We start from the raw sequence: 22,816 nt of genomic DNA on the forward strand, positions 1-22,816 counted from the left end.
AGATGTTTAAAATGTGTAAAAGAAAAAAATACAAATGTGTACAACCATTTTTTTTTTTTTTTTTTTTTTTTTTTTTATAAATACAAATGGAACATTAGCAGCAACAACAAAAATTGTGAGGGGGGCGCTGTTGTTTATTTGCTTTCCGAGGGGGGGCGGACTCTCCCACACTTTGAAAACCCCTGAACTAGCCAATACCATTTCAGAAATACGGCCCCGTGTTAAGGGAAAAAAAGTCCTGCTTGATTGACCGATCGGAATTGAGTAATTTGTATTATAAGGAATAAAATTAGCTCCTGTTTAAAGGAGAACTGAAGGCAAGTTTTTTCCCAGCAAAATTCTATTTATCTCATTTTATTAAATATCGGAATGCATTTTTGATCGCTATTTTGTCGCTGCTATAGCAAGTTCTGAGTGTTTGAAATATGCTCTGTAATATATCAGTCCATATGTCAAAGCAATGGCCGTAAACGAGATTCATTGAGACCTGTGCGAGACATCGTAGGACGGAAGTAAAACGTACAGCGCAAATCAAAGTGACTAACGTTGTCAAAAGACGTGCGCGCCCTCTTTCGAATGCTGATGTAATCAAGCTGGAAGTTTTGTTTGTTTTGATAGCAATCAGAAAAGTTTGAAAAAAGTCGCCAGTAATCGTCATTTAAACTCGTTTTTGTGCAAAATGTCATTTGGAAAACAGTTTTCAAAATGGCGGCACTGACACCTGGCTGACACTTCACGTTTCGAAGTCCCGTGAAGATCGCGCGGATAAGCGACGCCTGCCGTGGACCAAACGAACTAAATTCAACATGGCTAAAAACCAAATAGGCCGATAAGTATATAATATTTAATTGCAATTAGTTGCCAATACAAGTCATGATATAAGGTTACTAAAACCGAAAACGTAATTGAAGAACATGTTAATTAAGAAATAAAGCAAGTTTAAAAACGACCTCCGTTCTTTAATTTTCTGTAGAGCTGCTTTGCGACAATGGTGGCTGTTAAAAGCGCTGTACAGAAACTTGACTTGACAATAGTCTCCAAGCATAACTAAGTTGTCACTTGTTTATTACAATGCATTATGGGGGATCGCTAGGGTTGGTAGCCGTGCAATATAGCTGATGTCGGACTAATTTTACATGAGAGGAGCAATTTTGCCATGCTCTGTCATGGAAGACCATGAAATTGGTGATTTAAAGAGGTGGATAACATGTCGAGGGTCCTCTCACCCACTGACTCCAGGCTGTCCAGCTCCAGACCCCCACAGAGCTGGCTTTCCTCACCAGCTTATTGAGTTTCTTGTCCTCTCCAGTCTTGATGCCACCACACCAGCATAGTGCACACTGAATGACCTCTTCCTCTTTAGGAAGAACGGCCTGCTCTGAACGACCTCTTCCTCCTTAGGAAGAACGGCCTGCTCTGAACGACCTCTTCCTCCTTAGGAAGAACGGCCTGCTCTGAATGACCTCTTCCTCCTTAGGAAGAACGGCCTGCTCTGAACGACCTCTTCCTCCTTAGGAAGAACGGCCTGCTCTGAACGACCTCTTCCTCCTTAGGAAGAACGGCCTGCTCTGAACGACCTCTTCCTCCTTAGGAAGAACGGCCTGCTCTGAACGACCGCTTCCTCCTTAGGAAGAACGGCCTGCTCTGAACGACCTCTTCCTCCTTAGGAAGAACGGCCTGCTCTGAACGACCTCTTCCTCCTTAGGAAGAACGGCCTGCTCTGCTCAGTCCTTTCCTGTAGAGGGCATCAGTGTTTGTGTCCAGTCCAGTTTATTGTTCTGCATGCCAAGGTACTTGTAGGAGTCCACCCTCTCCACTTCCTCTCCCTGAATGAAAAGGGGATATGGGGGGGGGGGGGGGGGGGGCTTCTGTTCGTCTGGTAATCTTCCACTAGCTCCTTAGTCTTGCTGATGTTGAGCTTCAGGTGGTGGTTGCTACACCATGTGATCACATACTCTGAGATGCATCCGTCCACCTTAACATACTGTGGCTGGCCTGTGAGGTAGTCCATGATCCAGGAAGTGGTGTTGGGGTGCAGGTGCATCTCCAACAGTTTCTCTCTCAGTAGGTTGGGCTGGATGGTGTTGAAAGCACTGGAGAAGTCAAAGAACATGACTCTCACAGTGCTTCCCTACTTTTCCAGGTGACAGAGGGCCTTGTGTGGCAGGTAGATGATGGCATCCTCCACCCCAATATGTGGCTAGTAAGCAAAACTGCAATGGGTCCAGGAAAGCTGTAAGCTGGGTCATCAGGTGCCACAGAATCAGTCTCTCGGAGGTCTTTGTGACGTGTGATGTCAGAGCCACAGTTGCATACTTGTTAAGATCGCTAGGACAACTCCTCTTTGGCACCAGAACAATACGGGAGGTCTTCCAGAGTGTGAGCACCTTCTTCAACCTCAGCAAGATTGTAGAGGAGTGGTCATTTGCCCAGCCCACACTTTCAGAATCCTGGGGTTGATGTCCTCCAGTCCACTGGCTTTGCTCCTGTGAAGCCTGGAGAGCTCCCTCTGTACCTTGATGGTGGTGAGGGGGTTTGCAGGGAGCTGTGGGTGAGTAGTTATGGGGAGTGATGAGGTGTCCTAGTCCACCGTTATTGGTTTGAAGGGGGCTGATGGGTGAGGGTGGGCTGTCCTCTGGGGTCAGAAATCTGCTGGGGGGTGCAGGGGCTCCAGCAGAGGTGTTAATGGTGGTAGGGGTGTTCAGTGGAGACCTAGGTGGTGTTTACATTAGACCGTATCAGCAGATCATCAGATTAACATTTTTAAAATGATTCGCGTGCACACAGCAACGCCAATACACGGATACGCTAATCACATGACTAATTAGACGGCACGTAAGTTGAAATGTGTCAGTGCGGCTCAGCGCTTCCTCCTCAGAGGCTGCGCTCCAAATCACTCCGCCCTGAACAGCGAGTGCCCTCTGGAGGGTGCGCACTCCGGCCCTGCGCAGCTCACAGAGCGCGCGAGTGAAGCACACTAGCAGTGATTCGGGACTGAGCCGCTGTGTGTGATATCCCAGTGCATATCGGGCATGCGCAAGTCACTCACCACTTGCAAGTGGAAGGATGGCAAGCCTAAAGACGATCATAACTACACAATGGGCAGTATTTGCATCTTACCATGAACAACATTAAGAATGGCAAAGCATTATATTCATACTTTTATACTCTTTAATGAAAAACAAAAAGGTGATACAAGGCGGAAACAATAGCAGGAAGTGAAGTCTGCGCCGTTTTTCAGCAGTCGCGTCACATGACCAACGTGGCATGACCAACGCCAGCGAATCAGGAAGGTGGATGTCACAGTGACGTTGTCCAATGACGACGTCAGCTAGAGCTCAGCACTGTGTTTCCTCGTATCTTAATGTTTACACGGCACCGGATCAGATACGAACTGGGTTGAATACGTGGGCCCTGGCAGATTCAAGTTGTTCTGCCTGTGGAGTCGTTTCCCGGCGTTTTAATGTGAACGGACAGTGCATCCGCGACGAAAACGAGACGGATACGGTCTAATGTAAACCCCACCCTAGCCTCACTGTCTGGGGACACAAGTGGAAGTTGTGTTGAACCAATTGAATAGATTGCATTCAGATGCAAATGCTAGGTCTCGCTACACTCCAGGTGAAAGCAGACTGCATACAGTCATGTGTTTCATCCCATTCCACACCCCTTTTGTGGCGTTCTGTCCCATCTTTGCCTCGGTCTTCTTCCTGTAGCTGTTCTTAGCCTCTCTCAGCTTCTTTTTAAGGTCCTTTTGAACAGCCCGGAGTTCCTTTCTGTCCTTAGCCATGAACGCCCTCTTCTTCCTGTTAAGGAGGCCCTTGATTTCTTTCCTGTAATGTACCTGTGGTGCAGTGATGGTTTACTCCTTGTCTGTTTTCTCTGCAGTGTGTACCTGGTGGATCATGCGTGGACATATCGGGTGGAAAATGCCAGGCAGCAGCTGATGGAGGTTCCTGGACTGTTAGTCCGAATGGCCAGTCTGATGGGATTTCCTTTCCATGGCGAGGCTCCTGATCCTGACATCGTGGACCTGGTGCTGGACAACATGTGGAAGTTTAATCAGACCTATCAGCTGTCTCAGGGGGTATGGGATGTTCCGAATTTGAGGGATAAACTAGAAAACATACCACCTTTTCAAAGAAGAATAGAACATATTCAGGGTTTCAAAGTTTAATGTGATCTTTGTCAATGTCCACAAAATCTTGAAATGCAAGTAATGTAGCACAATCCCTGGAGAAGGTCATTCGCATGATCCATCAGCTTTTGTTTGAATGTTGTTAAAAATATGAAGTTATGAATGTTTGGAGTAGTGTTAACAATTATTCAGCTGTCTTTGGATCCGGCATAGCTACTAGTAGACCCCCCTCCGGAATACTGGCAGTGTTGCCAGATTAGGATTTTTCCCGCCCAGTTGAGCGGTTTCAAGTGCATTTTGGTGGGTTTTGAACATATTTTGGGCTGGAAAACTTTAGCAGTATCTGGCAACAGCCCAAAATATGTTCAAAACCCACCAAAATGCACTTGAAACCGCTCAACTGGGCGGGAAAAATCCCAATCTGGCAACACGGTGTAGGCACTGCTGATGGTAGTAACACACGTTTGTGCTGAACTGAACACCCAAGAGATTCTTTTAAGCTGGGAAGGGTGTCAAAACAATCCAAATCGAAGTGTTCAGAGCACAGGACGGATGTTGGTGAGGGCTCCCACTTGTCACGAGTGCGCCTGACTTGCTTCACCCACTTCGCATGCAGCTCGGGATCTCTGGGGAAACTTGAATAAACTTACCCCATCCTTGTGGGTTTTGGAGCAAAAGCCGGCAACACAACGCGAAGGCATAATAACTAATATATATAAATAAAATAATGTATAATAATAATACTAATAATGACAAACTGAACACCTGTCGCATCAACAACAAACTGGTAAGTTAGGAGGAAGGTTCTTTCGCTGACGTCATATAGCTCCTCCTCCTCTTTCGTCTCCTGGGTGCTGCAGCCCCGTCAAATTTGCCCAAATAGCTGCGTTTTTTATCATAACTTGTAAAATAGGCGCCTTCGTGAATTAATATATGGATCATCGGGAATTACTTTTTATGTTATAAAACATCGCCAAAGATGTCAAAAACGTGTCATCAGCACTTTAAATCTGTTTCTTTGGGGTGTCCATCAAGTTAACGTGTGAGTTGGTGCTACAGAATCGATGTTATAGAGGATTAATCGGCATCTTTGGTCCAATCAGAATCGAGGATTTAAGAGCCGTGGTATAATCCGATCATAATGTGAAATCTTATTGTGATTTGTATTCTTGATTTCTGTGACTGAAGTTTATTTATAGAGTTGGTGTGTGTGTGTGTTGCAGTCTGCAGAGGAAAAAATGCCTGTCTGGTACATAATGGATGAGTTTGGCTCCCGTGTTCAGCACTCATCTCAGCCGTCCTGCTGTATGGCACCTCTTTTCTACACTCCACAACAGATTGCGTATTCTGTGCTCTGGCCTCTACAGGATCTGGAGAATGGAGGTCTCTCTCACACACACACACACACACACACACACACACACACACACACACACACTTGGGCTACATCCACACGGCAACGGCAACGAGATTTTTTTTTTTTTAAATATCGCGTCCACATGGGCAACGGATCAGTTACATTTCAGGTCCATATGGCAACGCAACGCTTGCTGAAAACGATGCAATACACATGCCACACCTCTACGTGCGCTGTAAGAAGGTCCCATCGGAGACACCAGAACAATAGAAGTAGACGCATGCGCATAAACCCCTTCTTCTGTAGCATTAGCCACATAAAGTTTTGATTATTAATCAGTAGCGTAAAACGAAAGACGCGGAAAGAGGAATGAATGGGGGTAGATGGAAGCCGGTACGCCAACATTCTGATATCCTCCAGAATTCTTTAATGGTCCGGAATAAATTGAATGCTACACGTTGATGGATTACTTTGTTGTTCTACGTCCTTTTCGAGGAATGTATTGTCGGACTTAAACCAACATCTGAAGAGGTGAGCTCGCTCCTTTTTATTCCTATTTTTGCTGGCGGGATTGGTTTTGTTTTTGGAAAGCGCACGGGCGGTGCGCGGTTTTGGTTACTGCTTCCGCAGTGTTTGGACTAGTTATAGGATTTGTTGACAACTCGCATCAAGTTCGTTACACTTCTACCCGGCGTGAAGCACTGACAGTCATGTGGTTGTGACGTCATCGTAAACAAATCCGTTCTACTCATCCAGACGACTTCGCAACGGTGCCGTTGCCAGATTTTTCCACTCTGGGACCCGTTCTCAAAAAATTTCGTTTTGGGGCACCCAAAACGCCGGTGCCGTGTGGACGCCAGGCCGAAACGATAAACAATTTTATCAGATTCACCTGAATCCGTTGCCGTGTGGACAGGGCCTTACTTACTTTCTGTCTCTCTCACTGATGCACTTTGTGTCCAGAACATTTCTGCAGCAATCGTTTGAATGTCTATCAGTTCAGCAGTTCGCATACCTGCGACCTGTAATTCACTGCGTGTTCGACTTTCTCTTTCTAACTGCATTCAAAATTGTGCTTGGACTGTGCCCCTGTTAATCCAGTTCCTGAATCCAAATCAAAACGAAACAGACACTCTCTCTTTTTTTGGGGGGGGATTTGTTTGCTATTTGGTTTGATTTGATGTCATGTGACCCAATTGAATGAAACAAAAAGGGGGACGGATAGCCAAAGGGCTTGTAGAGCTAAATATATTTGTAAAACTTTTTTTTTTTTTCCTTTATTGCACAGAAATCACCCAAGCATGCAGAACATGGAGCCAGTTTTAAATAAATGATTAAAGAAATCTAGCCCAGGTCTGAATTACTTTACCTCATGTCCACTTGCCTGTGATTAACGTGGTCTCTTCTTGCCAGATCATATTTAGTCTGCAGAGCTTGGCATGCTGGATTTAACCCAGCTCTTAACGTGCATATCCTGGACCAAATTCGTTGTTTATGCCTCCGCCACCGTAAGGTGCAGGAGGCATTATGTTTTCAGGTTGTCCGTATGTGCATCCGTCCCAAAACCTTGTGAATGTGATGTCTCAAAGACTAATGAAAGGAATTTCACCAAACTTTCACCATTTGTGCGCTTTGGGACAAACATGAACTGATTAGATTTTGAGATCAAAAGGTCTAAGGTCAAGGTCACTGTGAGGTCAAATGTCTGTCCGAGAACCTTGTGAACACAATATCTCCAAGGCTAATACAAGTAATTTCACCCGGTCAAGGTTACTGTGAGGTCAAATGTCCATCCCCAAATCACAACTTAATAAGGCGTGTAGTCTACTGGGCGGAGGCATCCCCATCGACGCCGTTGGCGTTGAGTTCTATCTAGGGTTTTTTTTTTTAAATATGAAAGTACATCCCTTTACACACTCATCCAGAAGGGTAATTTTGCACAAGACCATCTGTCTACAGCAGAAAAAAATAATAACGTGTCTGTGAAGATTCTCAGGCTACATCCACACGGCAACTAACTATCTCTCTCTCTCTCTCTCTCTCTCTCTCTCTCTCTATATATATATATATATATATATATATATATATATATATATATATATATATATATCTATCTCAGAGCTTTGAACCAGAATTTTTTTCCTATTGGTTCGTTCCGAACAGAAACGGAATTTTAACGTTTCCGGTTTTGGGTTCCACCATTAAATAGACGTTCCCGAACCGGTTAGAACAAAAAAAATTTCGTTCCCGGAACGGTTAATTACGTTCCCTGTCAGCTGTTTAACAAATGGCTATAAAGTTATGTCTCTGTCTCATCCAGCTTAAGCCAAATGTAGGCTAATTCTATTACAACCTTCATTAAATAAGACAAGAAATAATTCAAAACAATTATTATTTCAAATGTTGGCGATTTGGATTCTCAGTATGTCTTCCCATCTACACAAACAGAAAAAGTGCCAAAAATGAAAGATAATTCGTTTAGTGTGTTACCAAAGGCTAGTCAGGCCCTATAGAGGGCTACCGCATGACGTCACCGCACCGCGAGATTTTGTTAGGCGCCATATTGGAAGACCAAGTACACATCTATGCAAGTACATACGTACATAAAACAAACTACACCTGAAATGTAGCCAGGGCCGGTTCTGCCCTAATCTGGACCCGGGTGCAACATCGCGCACCCCCCCCCCCCCCCCCCCCCCCCCCCCAAAAAAAAAAACACCAGTCTAAATCAGGACAACCATCACATAACTATAACTATAAACATTTTATATCAACTATTTTAACTAAATGGGCTATAATAAATAAGCCTGCAGGCAGCCACGGCGGGCTGCCTTAAAAAGTAACCATTTGTCCTACCTTAAAACTCGTTTTGCATTTTCTGCCTCCTTTTTTGTATTTTCATCCCTCCGTTTATTTTCTTTCCTTTTCTGAAAACCTGATTTGTGTCCAGACATTTTGTTCTGCTACCAACGAACTAACTCGTCAGGTCTCGTCTCTCGAGCCCGCGATGATTCCCGTGGGAAGGGCAACAACTGATACATTTTTACAAACAGCCAATAGGGAGGTTGCAACGTTCAGGCTCTTCTTTGCTCAGACACTCAGTAATGGAGACGTGATAGCAGTCCACCTTCCCGCCCTCTCCATTCAGTCAGCGAATGTCACACAGGAAGTGAACCCCAGTGGGTCATAGAAACTTGCGCAGGAGAAGAATGGCTTTTTTATTTGTAGGCTACGGAAACTTTGAGGAACGAAATAAAAACCGGTATTAACCGGTTACCATTATTTTTAATAAGCGTTTCTGTTCCGGAACATAAAAAATAATAAAGTTTCTGGTTTCGTTTCTGTTCCATGTGAAATAGAAAAAGTTCCCGGTTTTCGTTCCTTGAACCGGTTCAAAGCCCTGATATATAATTTTTTTTTTTTTAGCGGGTAAAAAAAATATCGCGTCCACATGGTCAACGGATCAGTAAAATATCAGGTACATATGGCAACGCAACGCTTGCTGAAAACGATGCAATACACATGCCACACCTCTCCGTGCGCTGTAAGACGGTCCCATCAGAGACACCAGAACAATAGAAGTAGACGCATGCGCATAAACCCCTTCTACCCGGTGTGAATGAGTGAGTGCTGCTTGTTCTAGTCATGTGGTTGTGATGTCATCGTAAACAAATCCGTTCTACTCATCCAGACGACTTCGCAACGGCGCCGTTGCCAGATTTTTCCACTCTGGAAACCGTTCTTAAAAAATATCGTTTTGGGGCACCCAAAACGCCAGTGCCGTGTGGACACCAGGCTGAAACGATGATAAATTTTATTGGATTCACCTGAATCCGTTGCCGTGTGGACAGGGCCTCAGTCATCCAGGTCATAGTAAACTGTGGGTGGTGAAAGAGAGCAACTGGACTTGCCTGAAGATTCTTGAAGACGTTTCACCTCTCATCCGAAAGGCTTCTTCAGTTCTGTCTGACTAAGGCCAAGTTTACATTAGACCGTATCTGTCTCGTTTTCTTCACGGATGCACTGTCCGTTCACATTAAAATGCCAGGAAACGGGAATCCGCCAGAGCCCACGTATTCAACCCAGTTCGTATGTGATCCGGTGCTGTGTAAACATTAAGATACGCGGATACGCTGTGCTGAGCTCTAGCTGACGTCGTCATTGGACAACGTCACTGTGACCTCCACCTTCCTGATTCGCTGGCGTTGGTCATGTGACGCGACTGCTGAAAAACGGCGCGGACTTCCGCCTTGTATCACCTTTCATTAAAGAGTATAAAAGTATGAAAATACTGCAAATACTGATGCAAATACTGCCCATTGTGTAGTTAAGATTGTCTTTAGGCTTGCCATCCTTCCACTTGCAAGTGGTAAGTGACGCGCATGCCCGATATGCACTGAGATCACACACACAGCGGCTCAGTCCCGAATCACTGCTCGTGTGCTTCACTCACGCGCTGTGTGAGCTGTGCAGGGCCGGAGTGCGCACCCTCCAGAGGGCACTCGCTGTTCAGGGCGGAGTGATTTGGGGCGCAGCCGCTGAGGAGGAAGCAATGAGCCGCATTGACACATTTCAACTTATGTGCCGAATTAGTCATGTGATTAGCGTATCCGTGTATTGGCGTTGCTGTGTGCACGCTAATCGTTTTTAAAAACGTTAATCTGATGATCCGCTGATACGGTCTAATGTAAACCCCACCTAATAGGGAGTATCAGGTATTTATCCTCTCATGGATGAAAAGCTCATCTAAGATGTCGTTGAGTCATCCTGTTGGTGTGGGTCACTGGGGGCTGGGTGTGGACAGCCTCGAGAGTCGTTAGGGTGATCAATGGATTGCCTGTTAAGGTGATCAATGGTTGTTGGTTCTCTCTGTCCTCCTGTGAGGCCCTGTCCACACGGCAACGGATTCAGGTGACTCCGATACAATTGCTTATCATTTAGGCCTGGCGTCCACACGGCACCGGCGTTTTGGGTGCCCAAAACACAATCTTTTTGAGAACGGGTTCCAGAGTGGAAAGATCTGGCAACGTTGCCGTTGTGAAGTTGTCTGGATGAGTAGAACGGATTTGTTTACGATGACGTCACAACCACATGACTGTGAGTGCTTCACGCCGGGTAGAAGTGTAACGAATATCACCAGGAAAAAGCCTTACAGAGCACTAGTGAGAGTGAAACACGAGCTTGGATATTATTATTATTATTATTATTATGTTCAGTGTTAGTTCACAGTAGTAATGCAAGAAGCAGAATAGTGACAGTGAAGCAAAAACATGCAATTGTACAAACACTGCAGCTCTACAGCAAAATATTCATTTATGAAATGGTCTGATTCTTAACACCAGTAGTGCCAATGATCTTCTCATTGCGATGCGATGCGAGTTGTCAACAAATCCTATAACTTGGTTCATGAAACACGCTTACAAAATATTTTCACTGTGAATATTTATTGTGTAATGGTGCAATCCCGCCAGCAAAAATAGGGAAAAAAGGAGCGATCTCACCTCTTCAGATGTTGATTTAAGTCCGACAATACATTCCTCAAAAAGGGCGTAGAGGAGTAAATTAATCCAATTTATTCCGGACCATTAAAGACGCTGCCTTCCGTGTAGAATCATGCGTCATCCTCGCCACCATATTGGATAGGTCAAAGCGGAGAATAAAGATTAGCTGCGTTTAACTGTACCAACAGGTTTGCCGTCCAAACGAGATCACATGGGATTACCTTTCACAGGTGAGACTGGAAAAATACTTTTTCATTGTATTTGGTCATTATAATGTAATTTTACAAACAGATTTTTCTGACTTTGTGGCTAATATGAAGTCTTGCGCATTATGCGCATGCGTCCTTACTACTTCTATTGTTCTGGTGTCTCCGAAGGGACCGTCTTACAGCGCCCCTAGAGGTGTGGCATGTGTATTGCATCGTTTTCAGCAAGCGTTGTGTTGCCATATGGACCTGATATTTTACTGATCGTTGCCCATTTGGACGCGATATATTTTTAAATAACCTCTCGTTGCCGTTGTCGTGTGGATGTAGCCTGAGTCACTGAAAACAGCTGGGTTTTGGTGTGCATTCAGGCCACATCCACACAACGGCAACGAGATGTTATTTAAAAAAATATCGTGTCCACATGGGCAACGATCAGTAAAATATCAGGTACATATGGCAACGCAACGCTTGCTGAAAACGATGCAATACACATGCCACACCTCTAGGGGCGCTGTAAGACGGTCCCTGTGGAGACACCAGGACAATAGAAGAAGTAAGGACGCATGCGCATTAACTATTATGCGCGAGACTTCATATTAGCCACAAAGTCAGAAAAATCTGTTTGTAAAATTACATTATAATGACCAAATACAATGAAAAGTATTTTTCCAGTCTCACCTGTGAAAGGTAATCCCATGTGATCTCGTTTGGACGGTAAACCTGTTGGTACAGTTAAACGCAGCACATGAATGAGGCATCTTTATTCTCCGCTTTGACCTATCCAATATGGCGGCGAGGATGACGTATGATTCTACGCGGAAGGCGGCGTCTTTAATGGTCCGGAATAAATTGAATGCTACACGTTGATGGATTAATTTGTTGTTCTACGCCCTTTTTGAGGAATGTATTGTCGGACTAAAACCAACATCTGAAGAGGTGAGATCGCTCCTTTTTTTTTTTTTTTTCCCTATTTTTGCTGGCGGGATTGACTCTGCCCTAAGGGCTATTTTCTCTCTCTCTCTCTCTCTCTCTCTCTCTCTCTCTCGCTCTCTCACTTCGCACCATTACACAATATTCACAGTGAAAATATTTTGTAAGCGCGTTTCATGAACCAAGTTATAAGATTTGTTGACAACTCACATCGAGTTCGTTACACTTCTACCCGGCGTGAAGCACTGACAGTCATGTGGTTGTGAAGTCATCGTAAACAAATCCGTTCTACTCATCCAGACGACTTCGCAACGGCAACGTTGCCAGATCTCTCCACTCTGGAACCCGTTCTCAAAAGATTTCGTTTTGGGGCACCCAAAACGCCAGTGCCATGTGGACGCCAGGCCGAAACGATAAACAATTGTATCGGATTCACCTGAATCCGTTGCCGTGTGGACAGGGCCTTAGACCCCCACCTCTGTTCAGTGATGGCCGTTCCAGGTTGACAAAAATGGCTTCTTTAACTCCTCGCTCATACCAACGATCCTCTCTGGCTAAAATGCGTATGTTGCAATCCTGAAATGTGTCCTTTGTTGTTAAGATGAAGGTAGACAGCAGAGTCCTGGCCTGAGGAACTGGCTCTCCTGTGTTGAGCCATGCGCCTGTGAAGCGGTTGGTTTGTTTCCCCAATACACGAGTCCGTGCATTCCTCACTGCACTGAATTGCATACACTACGTTGTCCTGTTTGTGTCTGGCTATTCTGTCCTTAGGGTGGACCAGTTTCTGCTTCAGGGTGTTACTGGGTCTGAAATGTACCAGAATGTTGTGTTTGTAGAAGATCCTCCTGAGTTTCTCAGATGGACCAGAAATGTAGGGAATGACAATGTTCCTATTATCCTCTCCAAGGAACATACAAGGGAACAAATGCAAGAACATTGTCATTCCCTACATTTCTGGTCTATCTGAGAAACTCAGGAGGATCTTCTACAAACACAACATTCCAGTACATTTCAGACCCAGTAACACACTGAAGCAGAAACTGGTCCACCCTAAGGACAGAATAGCCAGACTAGGGCTGGGTATCGATTCAAATTTCAAGAATCAATTCGATTCCGATTCTGAAGCTTCAGAATCGATTATCACGACTCTATACGATTTGATGCGATTTGATTCGATCCAATATCGATTCGGGTTAGTGTTATTAGAACCGTTTTTGACTGTGTAGTTAAGCAACATATTAATACTTGTATTATATTGACATTCAACTGCAAATTAATCAAGTATTGGTAGTTAATGATGGCTGTAAGGCTGGTGAAAATGATAATGATCAAACCCCCTCACAGAAAGGCGAATCAAGACAGCAAACAGAGGACGCCAGAGGTCTCTATACCTGCAACAATAGTGTCCAAATGGGACACTAACCTGGTGCATTATTAAGATTAAGAATTCACCCAAAAGCTGTTGCTGTTGCACACACATGTATTTTTATTTTATGATGTGAAAAAAGAGATTCTTAGCAAGTGTAAATGTAAACCGATTGCTGGTTACTGGATTCAAAGTAACCTAACGGTCATTATACCGTTTGCAAATAAGAACCAAAGATACAGCACCTTCGGAAACATAAGTGTCTCTCAGTTTTGTGTAAAATCTTCAAAATATAAAAAGTATAAAACATTCAATTGCCTTTGAAGTGTGAACATGTAAACAGGACATTTAAACTTAAACTTTAAATTTACCTTAAATTTTAAACTTTAAATAAATAATAAACCTTAAATTTCAACTGCAGACTGTAAATAAAAACGCTGTTTCCTGTTAAAGTGTGCACACATTCTGACTGGACCTTAAACTTGACCTGAGACAGACTGGGTAAACTGTCCATCAACTGCCATCACTTGGGTACAAAAAGATTCTTCTGCAGAAAAAGGAGCTCGAGCTCATTTACATGCCCAGGAGTAAGGCAGCAGCTTTTTGCCGGAATGATTTCGCCTGCAGTGCAAACGGCACGCCTTTTGGCGGATGCCGCCTTTTTCACGGCTGAATCGTGCAGATCTGATTTTTTTTTTTTTTTTAGGGGGGGCGTTGGAGTGTCTGATTATAATTTCATCAAAGTAAATTCTGTATTAAAATTACTAAATAAGCAAATGCCGTTACAGTCCATGAAACATAGGAAGTATAAGTATGAGAAGAAAACAGTAAATCAGAAAGCTGCGCGGGGCGGCACGGTGGTGTAGTGGTTAGCGCTGTCGCCTCACAGCAAGAAGGTCCGGGTTGGAGCCCCGTGGCCGGCGAGGGCCTTTCTGTGTGGAGTTTGCATGTTCTCCCCATGTCTACGTGGGTTTCCTCCGGGTGCTCCGGTTTCCCCCACAGTCCAAAGACATGCAGGTTAGGTTAACTGGTGACTCTAAATTGAGCGTAGGTGTGAATGTGAGTGTGAATGGTTGTCTGTGTCTACGTGTCAGCCCTGTGATGACCTGGCGACTTGTCGAGGGTGTACCCCGCCTTTCGCCCGTAGTCAGCTGGGATGGGCTCCAGCTTGCCTGTGACCCTGTAGAACAGGATAAAGCGTCTAGAGATGAGATGAGAAAGCTGCGCACGTTTGCGCGAAAGCTGCGCAAACGTGCGCAGCTTTCTGATTTACTGTTTTCTTCTGACACTCCAACGACCCCCTAAAAAAAAAAAAAAAGGATCTGCACGATTCAGCCGTGAAAAAGGCAGCATCCGCCAAAAGGCGTGCCGTTTGCATCCAGACCGCCTGCGCGAATTCAATGACGTGACGAGTGGGGTTAAAGTTCACCGGGGAAAATGTAATTAAAAAAATATGAAAATCGATTCAGAATCAGAAAATCGATTTTTTTTTTTTCCTTTTTCTTTCAACATAGCCCTGAGCCAGACACAAACAGGACAACGTAGTGTATGCAATTCAGTGCAGTGAGGAATGCACGGACTCGTATATTTGGGAAACAAACCAACCGCTTCACAGGCGCATGGCTCAACACAGGAGAGCCAGTTCCTCAGGCCAGGACTCTGCTGTCTGCCTTCATCTTAACAACAAAGGACACTCATTTCAGGATTGCAACGTACGCATTTTAGCCAGAGAGGATCGTTGGTATGAGCGAGGAGTTAAAGAAGCCATTTTTGTCAACCTGGAATGGCCATCACTGAACAGAGGTGGGGGTCTAAGACACCATTTATCAGCCACCTACAATGCAGTCCTTGGCACACTTCCCAGACAACTGAATGCACACCAAAACCCAGCTGTTTTCAGTGACTCACAGGAGGACAGAGAGAATCAGCATTCCATTCATCACCCTAACGACTCTCTAGGCCGTTCACACCCAGCCCCCAGTGACCCACACCAACAGGATGACTCAACGACACTTTAGGATTGCTTTTCATCCATGAGAGGATAAATACCTGATACTCCCTATTAGTCAGACAGAACTGAAGAAGCCTTTCGGACGACAGGTGAAACGTCTTCAAGAATCTTCAAGCAAGTCCAGTTGCTCTCTTTTACCACTCATAATAACAAAACGCGTCTGGAAAAATCCCAAGGGAGTCTGGAGCCAGATTCGTGACATTACCTGCAGAAGCGCCAGCAGGCTGTGCGAGCTTGCACAATTTCAGTGCACAGCCTGTGTAGACAAAGTTTAGCAGCTAGCGATTTTGCATTGAAATATGGAATTGTCACCTGAGCACAATGTTACTTCAACTTTGGATGAAGAATGTAATGTTGCTCCACCCTCCTACGATACATCTGTTAACCATTTTAATAGTTACGTGATAACGTTGAAGAAATTTGCAGAAAACCACCAGGTCGTTTTCTCATAAACAAACCAACACTAACGTAGGATTCAGAAGGAGGCATCCCGCATGCGACGTCACAAATCAATGTTTGCCAGGAAATCCAAATGGCAATTTTTTTCAGAGGCGGACCAATTCACCTCAAATGGCTTGATTTCAACTGAGTTTTTCTGGTATTGCGCAAGGTAAAAAAATTGCGCAAAATGTGACACATTTGACCAAAGTTTAATATAAAATAGGAGAATTACATTGATCTTGCTCCTGAATTTACCCGTGATATGCACTTTAATTGCTTTTACTGATGGTAGTGATTGAAACCCAACCTCCCCTGGGGTCAGGGGGGTCAAGCAGTGGATTGTCTACAGGTGTCATGAAAGGCTGAGTGATGGGGAGCCTCCTGCACATTTCAGATTTTCCCCTACCCTTAGGGGCCAAAGGGCAAAACAGGTTTTTCCCCCCACACCCATCACTCCGAGGAGTCTAATGCCGCTTTTGCACTACCAGCGCGGCTGAGTCGAGCTGAGTGGGGCTGTTGGAGTTGCATTTCGACTACAACTGCGCTGAACCGTGCTGGCTGGAAGTGGGTGGACACATTGGGTGGAGTTAGCGAAAGTGGGTGGACGTCACGTGATGTCGTTATGCGGCGCAAACAGTGACATCAGTGATCTTTTAAGCGGTAGTCTAACGACCCGGATAGTAAACAATAAGCATGGAGGATATGGAGTCGTTAGTGTTGCTGGTCTTGGTGCTGTGGCTTGTTGTCACCGACAACGCGGACAGATACTGGCAAGAGCGTATAGATGAGGCGAGGCACATAAGGCTTCAGAAATTCTCGTAATTCGTAATTATTCTTCCGGGTTTACGGTGTTTACAGATCCCAGCGTGCTCGCGGGGCGTGTGGGCATGTGAGGACACTCCTCCTCACCAATCAGTGCACAGGGGAGTGTCTCCTCACGCCCCTAGCCCCACTCGGCTTGGTTTGGCTTGCTTCAGCCCTACTCCAAAACTGTGCGAGTTTTGGGTGCTAAGCAGTGCTGAAGCGAGCGGAGTTGTGCTGCTCGGAGGTAGTCGAAACGCGAGCCGTGTCAGGCTGAAGTGAGCTGAAAAAGGGTAGTGGAAAAGGGCCATAACTCTGCTGCCAGTTCCTGCTTATAATGTTTGTGTCTGCTTGCTTTCAATCACTAATTACTAACATTATTGACTGCTGCCAAGTCCTAATTCTTTCAGTAGATGGCAGCCAGATGTGATGTAATGTTAATTTCAGCAGGACTGTGCCCTGGTGCTATTTTTTTTTTTTGCACCACTAAAGCTGGGACCACTCCCACCGACTATTTACTTGCACTAGTGGGTACCCCCAGTTCTTCAGTGCTTTACCCTAGTAATGCATGACTGCTTCCAATTACCAGATGTTGATAGCTTATCAGGTCCAGCTGTTCTGTAGTTTTACACAGGCAATAACCCAAGTCCTAATTACTTTTCCAGGAAAATCTAGGCCAAAGTACTGGATTGGCACAGCAGTAAGTAAGTAGGAGTTGGGAGGATAATCAGATCTTGCATAGGCTGTTATGGGAGTAAAAAGTTTAAGATGGAGGGTGAGTCAAATGAGAACCTTAAAGCTCATAGGCAACAGTTTTAATTTTATGCACATTTGAAACTTTGTGTTAAACTCCTCTGTAATTTTCTTCCGGTCCCAAGGAATATTGTTAATAAGTAATAATTAAAATAAGTTAGCACGGATCGCGGCGAATTTCTGTTCGGCTATTTTCGTGACTGCTCGGCGCGTGACGTCATTCAAGGCAAACAAACAGCTTGAGTTGAGTCCACTTCCATTTACTTACATTGCCGTTCGGCTTGAGTGCAGACGTGCATTCAGGAATTTCCAAAGAAAAAACCCCCATGCCTTATTGTTGTGCAGTGAACTGTAACAACGGGGCCGGTTCAGGAAGAAGTTTTTACCTTTTTCTGAGAGAGGAGAAGAGGCAGAGAGAGTGGGTTGGCTTTTTCCGGAAGAGGAGACGAGGCGGAGAGAGTGGATTGTGTGCGTGAAGCCAGAGGGTTTTTTTTTTTTCTTCTTCCCCGGAAGAGGAGACGAGGCGGAGAGAGTGGATTGTGTGCGTGAAGCCAGAGGGTAGGTTTTTTTTCCGGAAGAGGAGACGAGACGGAGAGAGTGGATTGTGTGCGTGAAGCCAGAGGGTTTTTTTTTTTCTTCTTCCCCGGAAGAGGAGACGAGGCGGAGAGAGTGGATTGTGTGCGTGAAGCCAGAGGGTAGGTTTTTTTTCCGGAAGAGGAGACGAGACGGAGAGAGTGGATTGTGTGCGTGAAGCCAGAGGTTTTTTTTTTTTCTTCTTCCCCGGAAGAGGAGACGAGGCGGAGAGAGTGGATTGTGTGCGTGAAGCCAGAGGGTAGGTTTTTTTTCCGGAAGAGGAGACGAGGTGGAGAGAATGGATTGTGTGCGTGAAGCCAGAGGGTAGGTTTTTTTCCGGAAGAGGACACAAGGCGGAGAGAGTGGATTGTGTGCGTGTGAAACAAAATCAAGCAGTTAAAGAAGAAACGGAGCAGCAACGCTCAAGCAAAAAGGAGAAGATTAGAGGTAAACATCTTTACTTTTGCTTGCAATTGACAAGTCAAGAATCCTGAGGGATCCTGTACAGTCATTGTGGAAATGAGACAAAGAGATTTCCTCGCTTAGAGTTGGCTATAAATAGTATAATGGCGCGGATGGCAGGCTAATGTGGCCGACCGGCGCGCTGTCCAGTAATCGTTCCCTATATCCACTAGGGAGGGCGCTTTAATTATTCTTCAAAAGGGCTCTTATTTAGTATTATGATGAAAGTAGGAATTTATCATAACTACCAGGATAAATTGTTTGGGTGCGAGTCTTGTCGCGGTCCGGGGTCACCGTGATCAGAGTCGGCCGAGTCGCTGTCCGATTCCGAGGCCGCACGGTCAAACCAGTGAGCCACATTCACCGATTGCTTCACAACAACCATAGGTTTTTATATATATATATATATAATATTAGTTTCAGCTCTCGATATTCAATTTGGAGAGTTCCTACTTCAAAATCGCTCTCGCTTTCAGACATTTTACACAAACTCTCACGACCAAAGTCCGTACACGTGTGCTCGGTTCGCAAGTAAACACAGAGCTGCTCCCGGTCTGTTTGGCTTAAATGACGTCACGACGACGGGCCCCTGGCGGTGAAAGTGCGCATAAGTGGGATGTAAACAAACCTTCGGAAATTGGGCAAACCAGTATATTTTAACCGTTTTATTCAATTTTAGGGTCCAAATTAGATGCCAGGAAGATTGAATTCGCTTTTTGGGCCGTTCTTCTAGACAATAAAGTTGATTAATTCTACGTTTCACCTCTGACCCTTGCCTATGACCTTTTAAGTGTGATTTCTGACACACAGCATGTTTTTTATTCACTCAAATCAATTCAGTCGAATCAATCCAGAGTCATTTCGTTCTCACTGAGGCCTCGTTCCCACCTGGTGTTGACATGATCAGCGTAAGAGGTCAGCGCTAAGTACAGGTATTAACACTGTGATCCGTTCACTCAAACCACATCACGTATGTAGTGTGAGCGCAAACATGTCTCGGTGTGTACTTGTGCCTGGGTAGCAACAAACGGCCAGCTAATCATCTGAAGCAGGAAAATGTGTGATGATTTCTGGGACTGTTTGGAAATCGTGCTGAACAGTAGCGCCATCTGCTACTAGGCTAGCGGGTAAACACGATACACGAAGTTTTTTGATACCTTTTCTTATGAAAGATCAGGAAGATTTGATTTCTCGAGGAAGGTCTCATGTTCCTGATCTCTTCCAGATGAGGTGACGAGAGATTACTGTTACGGGGAGCCTGATTCACTGATGAGGGTGTGTCGACTGTTCCCATGGTTCCCAGATGACCTGGAAGGATTGAGCGATGAGACCATGGAGCCTCTTGACATTTATTACGAGGTTTGTCTCATTTGTCTAAACATACACCATCAACTTTGAACAACTTCTTTAAGGAGTCTCTAGTATCAGTGCTTTGCCAGGTGAAGGTTAAACGTATGTGTTAATCTTGTATGTTTGTTAGATTAGATTCACTTTATTCATCCCACATCGGGGAAATTCACGGGTTACAGTAGCAAGAAAATGTCAAACAGATAACAAATAAAACTGAAATAAAAATTAGACAAACGAAGGATTAAATACAGAGGGCTATTTGCATCATCTACCGTGAAAAAGTATAGAAAAATTGCCTTATTGAGAGGCTCGGAAAAATTGCACATTACAGGTAGACTCTGTATATATACACGCATATATATATATATATATATATATATATATATATATATATATATATATATATATATATATATATATATATAATATTTTTTTTATATATATATATATATATATATATATATATAATATTTTATATATATATATATATATATATATATATATATATATATATATATAAATAAATTAGTGCTGTCAAGCGATTAAAATATTTAATTGCGATTAATGTCGCGACTGTCATAGTTAACTCGCGATTAATCGCAATTTAATCGCACATTTTTGTCACATGAAAAACCATTGTAATTCTCTTATCAGCATAAAGTGAATGGGCTTGCTTTGTACCAATGTTTTTTTTTTTTTATTTATTGCAGAGCATAACACTACAGAGCCATAGAGGGGACATGGTGAATAAAAAAATAAAGCGTGGGAACGACTTATAAGGCGTGTGCACGAGATATTAATGCGTGCGCACGAGTTATAACCCGTGCGCACGCTTTGCGTTAAGGCGTGCGCTCGGGTAATTAAAAGTGAGGGGACGAGTTACTACGGCTCTGTATAACACGTCTTGTCACAGCCACTGCAAAGTCGGTCTGGAGCCGCCGATGGGAAAACGAAACTGAAGCCGAGCACCGTGGCTCTTCGTCCCGAGGCGCGGCAGCGCGAGCTGCCTGTGCTGGTTCTTTAGGGGGAGGGCAGAGGACTCTGGCTGTGCGGGGCGTGACATTACCGTCTAGCAAAGTCTCTGTTCTGTTCCAAGTTCCTGGCAGTTTCAAAAGCTTATGAAAACCTACATCATGTCACAGAGCGTTAATCTCACGATAAAAAAATTATCGCTGTTAAAATTGAGTCAAGTTAATGCGTTAATAACGCGACATTTTTGACAGCACTTTTTAATATATATATATATATATATATATATATATATATATATATATATATATATATATATAAGTATGCATAAAAATAGTTTAAGGCCTATATTATTGCACATAATAATTGCATTGATGAGAGATGGCAGAGGTAGTAGTGGTGAAGTAGTGCAAATATAACGACAAACAGGTTATTGGTGCTACGTTACAAGTTGTGGGTGTTACAGTCTGACAGCAGCAGGTATGAATGACCTGCGGTATCTCTCCTTCTTACACTGTGGGTGTAGCAGTCTACTACTAAAAGAGCTGCTTAAAGCCCCCACAGCCTCATGTAGGGGGTGAGAGGGGTTATCCATGATTGAGGTCAGCTTGGCTAACATCCTCCTCTCACCCACCACCATTAGTTATCCGACACTAATTTATTTGCTGTGTAACTGTCTCCAGAACAATAAGGTTAGCGTTTTGGAGAAACAAATGTCGTCCCAGAGGCTCATCCTTCGGAGCACGGACGTAAAAAGTTTCTCAGCAGCCATAACCAGTTGCTTGCTAGATGCTCGTTAAAACCTCTTCGTAGCAGAACATTTAACAGAGTAACTGAGTGAAGGAACAAGTCTGTTAAAGTGCCATTCCACCATTGGATGTATTCTTTGGCATAAAATACAATATATTTTATGACATGACTAGACAGAGAAATCTTTTAGCTTCAAAATGATATATCAAACATTTTTTGACAACGACAAGTATATTAATTTTGCGACCAAAGTCACCTACCCTTTTAATTTCCGCGCGGTAGTGAAACGTGATGTCATCGGCAGGTTCCCCTTCTTGTGTACCACGTGTCGGTCTATTTTTAGACCAGGAAACCCCCAAAGTGAGAGAGTCATTTCTCCTCGTATATGGGGGCCAAAAAAATTGCGAAAAATTGAGTTAATCTGTCAGTTAGCTAGATTTATTGGTATTAGCTAGATTTATTGATATTATTTTTATCGCGTTCTATCCGCCATTGCTGATATGTGCCACGTCACACGTCACGTGGTACACAAGAAGGGGAACCTGCCGATGACATCACATGCGGAAATTAAAAGGGTAGGTGACTTTGGTCACAAAATTAATATACTTGTCGTTGTCAAAAAATTATGTTTGATGTATCATTTTGAAGCTAAAAGATTTCTCTGTCTAGTGATACCATTTATGTGTTGTCAAAATATATTGTATTTTATGCCAAAGAACACATCCAATGGTGGAATGGCACTTTAAGGCAGAGACATAAGGATTATTAAAAAGAGTAATAAGTGGAAAGTGTATTTTGGGGAGGGGGAGGGGAACCTCCGTGGGTTAAACAGACCTGAAGAACCCCGTCTTGAGGAACTTTACAGGTCTGTTTCAGGATAGGTTCTGTCCCAGCACAAAAGGTATGAGTGATGTAAGTGTATGGTGATGGGTCTAGATGTAAGCGTCCACCGATTGTGCACGAGCCAGTGAAGCGCTGGAAACCGCCGTTTTTAAAGATTCATGTAAAAGATTCAAGAGATGTTTATTCTCAGCCTGTCCGTGTACAGTAAGGTTGAAATAATGTTTCTTTAAAACCCGTGGTGCAACATAATACAGAATACAAGACAAAGGACAAATATGTTGGCCATGTATGCAACAGCTGTTGGTGTTGAACGAGGAAAATGAAAACGTGCACAAATAGACGGATAGTGAAATCCAGCTTTT

The 22,816-nt window shown here is 44.0% G+C and overlaps 1 protein-coding gene across 1 annotated transcript in view; it reads left to right on the forward strand.

Moving 5' to 3' along the window:
* ttll12 (tubulin tyrosine ligase-like family, member 12) overlaps positions 1-22,816 on the forward strand; it is a 93,551-nt gene that overhangs the window by 7,756 nt on the left and 62,979 nt on the right. Inside the window, exons 3-5 of the mRNA XM_060903406.1 lie at positions 3,889-4,087; positions 5,362-5,521; positions 19,768-19,901. Of these exons, the coding sequence (XP_060759389.1) occupies positions 3,889-4,087; positions 5,362-5,521; positions 19,768-19,901 (493 nt within the window). The remainder of the gene's footprint in view (positions 1-3,888; positions 4,088-5,361; positions 5,522-19,767; positions 19,902-22,816) is intronic.

This window comes from Neoarius graeffei, chromosome 21 (genome assembly GCF_027579695.1).
Source record: "Neoarius graeffei isolate fNeoGra1 chromosome 21, fNeoGra1.pri, whole genome shotgun sequence".
NCBI classification, from domain to species: Eukaryota; Metazoa; Chordata; class Actinopteri; order Siluriformes; family Ariidae; genus Neoarius; species Neoarius graeffei.